This window comes from Calidris pugnax, unplaced genomic scaffold, assembly GCF_001431845.1.
Source record: "Calidris pugnax isolate Ruff unplaced genomic scaffold, ASM143184v1 scaffold341, whole genome shotgun sequence".
Classification (NCBI taxonomy): domain Eukaryota; kingdom Metazoa; phylum Chordata; class Aves; order Charadriiformes; family Scolopacidae; genus Calidris; species Calidris pugnax.
In genome coordinates, this window is record NW_015091149.1 from 751,450 (window position 1) to 753,397 (window position 1,948).

At 66.2% G+C, this 1,948-nt stretch overlaps 1 protein-coding gene across 3 annotated transcripts in view; it reads right to left on the reverse strand.

The window, feature by feature from the left end:
- The window catches only part of CNP (2',3'-cyclic nucleotide 3' phosphodiesterase), a 6,214-nt gene extending 4,287 nt beyond the window's left edge, over window positions 1–1,927 (reverse strand). The window contains exon 1 of one of the 3 annotated variants that reach the window (XM_014959141.1): window positions 430–1,033. In XM_014959141.1, coding sequence (XP_014814627.1) covers window positions 430–780 — 351 coding nt within the window. In that variant the 5' untranslated portion in view covers window positions 781–1,033. Of the gene's footprint in view, window positions 1–392; window positions 1,034–1,860 lie in introns of those variants that run through there. The other 2 variants (XM_014959143.1, XM_014959142.1) reach the window with 2 other exon arrangements.
- Between the last annotated feature and the right edge of the window lie 21 nt (window positions 1,928–1,948).

Genomic DNA, 1,948 nt, shown 5'->3' on the forward strand with positions numbered 1-1,948 from the left:
CACTGCAGGGAAGGAACCAGGGGTCTCGAGCCCCCTCTCCCAGCCGGTCCCACCACCCCAGCCCTGCTCCTGTCCCCATCCCCATCCCACCTGAGCTCCACTCCTCGGGCTTGGCCGGGAAGGGGAGGTTTTACCCCTGACGTGGCAGCAGCCACGGTTTTGGGGGCACCAGGAGGTGCTGCAGCCCCAGAGGCTCCGGCTCACGCTGTGTCTGAGCCGTTCAATAACCCCTCGTGGCTGCTGGGACCGAGGGGGCTGCGGGGAATCCCCCCCCAACCCACGGGGAAACCCAAATCCCAGCAGGTTGTGGCAGCCGCTGCCGTCCCAGCGCTTCGGCTGCACCAAAGGGGCTCCCGAGGGATTTACATCTCCCCAGGGATCCCCATCCCCACCAGAATGAGCCAAGTCGGGGAGGAGCCCATCTCTCACATGAGAACGGCCGTTTCTTCCTGCTGCTCCGGCCACCGGCCCCACGAGTGGCCCCGAGGAGGAGTCTGGGCTCCTCCGGGTGATGAAGTCACTTCCCGGAAAGCCCAGCTCCCTCCCAGCAGCGGCTTGAGCAGAACACGAAACTGAAACCAGTGCTCCCAGCTTCAGAAACTCTCCCTCCCCTCCCACCAGCAGCTCCGGTAACTGGAATCCCGGATTAAGTCCCAGAAGGACCTGGGAAAACACGGGGCTGGAAGGAAATGTGGGATTTCCCCACCTGAGCCAGTTTCCACCAGCACCGAGGGGGCAGCCCCCGGGTTTGGTGGGGATGGGACCTCTCCCCCTCCCCATCCAGCCCTGGACCAGAGCAGGATGTGGTGCTGATTGCCCTGGGAGTGATGCTGAGGAGGGAGTTTTGCCTCCGAGGCACAAATCAAGGGTGTGTGTGGGTGTGTGTGTGTGTTACACACTACACAGATGCTCTGCCCGTGGCAGAAAAATCCAGCTTTCCTGTTTTGGGGAGCGAAGCCAGTGTTTAAAAAAAAAAAAAACAACTGTCCGGTTGATTAACTTTCCTATCTTTTATTGCAGAATTTGGGGATGGGCTTTGGATCCAACACACCCTGGGTGCAGGATGCTGCTCCCAGGGGGATGCTGAGCCCGGGGGGGTGCAACCGGAGCAGGAATGAACGGCCACGGGGAGGAGCGAGGCGCGGGCGGCTCTCCCGGGACCCTGCCCTCAGCATCCCCCTGGATTTGGACTGGGGGGTCCCAGGTACAAGGGGAAGCGGGGGGGGCATGAGCACCCCCCGGGGCTGCTCCTCGAGGTGTTGGGGTGTCCCGCTGGCCCCGGGGGGGGGGACACTGGGGCCACCACGGTGGCCTCGTTGCCCTGTGGCCCGAGCGAGGGCTGGCCAAGCCCAGCTATTTTGCTGAGGGCAGCTGCTGGCGGTGGCAGGGACTGAGGCCGCTTTTCAAAGGAGCAAACAAAAGAACAATAATAGAAACCACCCCCCGGCCCCATTGTTCGGGGGCCAGCTCCGCGGATAATAGTCGCCTTCATGGGCCGGGCCACGCAGGGTCCGACCGGACAATGGCCCCACAGAAGCCGCCCCGGCGCGGGGGGCTCCCGGGGGGACAATCCCCCATTGAGCCCGCGGCCCTCCCCGCCGGCCCCACAAAGCTCCCGCTGTCCCCGGGCTCCCCGAGGGACCGGAGCCCGTTAAGACGGAGCCACGCTCCGGGCAGCGGGATGCCGAGGCTGCCCGTACCCCGGCTGCCCCCCCGGGACCCCCGGCAGGGACCCGTTGCGCTCCCGGCTTCTCCTTCCCGGGGATAGGGACGGCTCCCGCACCCGCCCCGCACGTCTCGGCGCTTCCTGCCCCCCCGGGAGGATGGGGGGTACCGGGGGCTGCCCCGTCCCGCACTTACCATGGTGAGGGCAGCGGCTCCGGGGCGGCCGCCGGTGCGGAGCGGGGAAGCGGCTCTGGGGCGGGCACGGCCGCGGCCCCTTTCATAG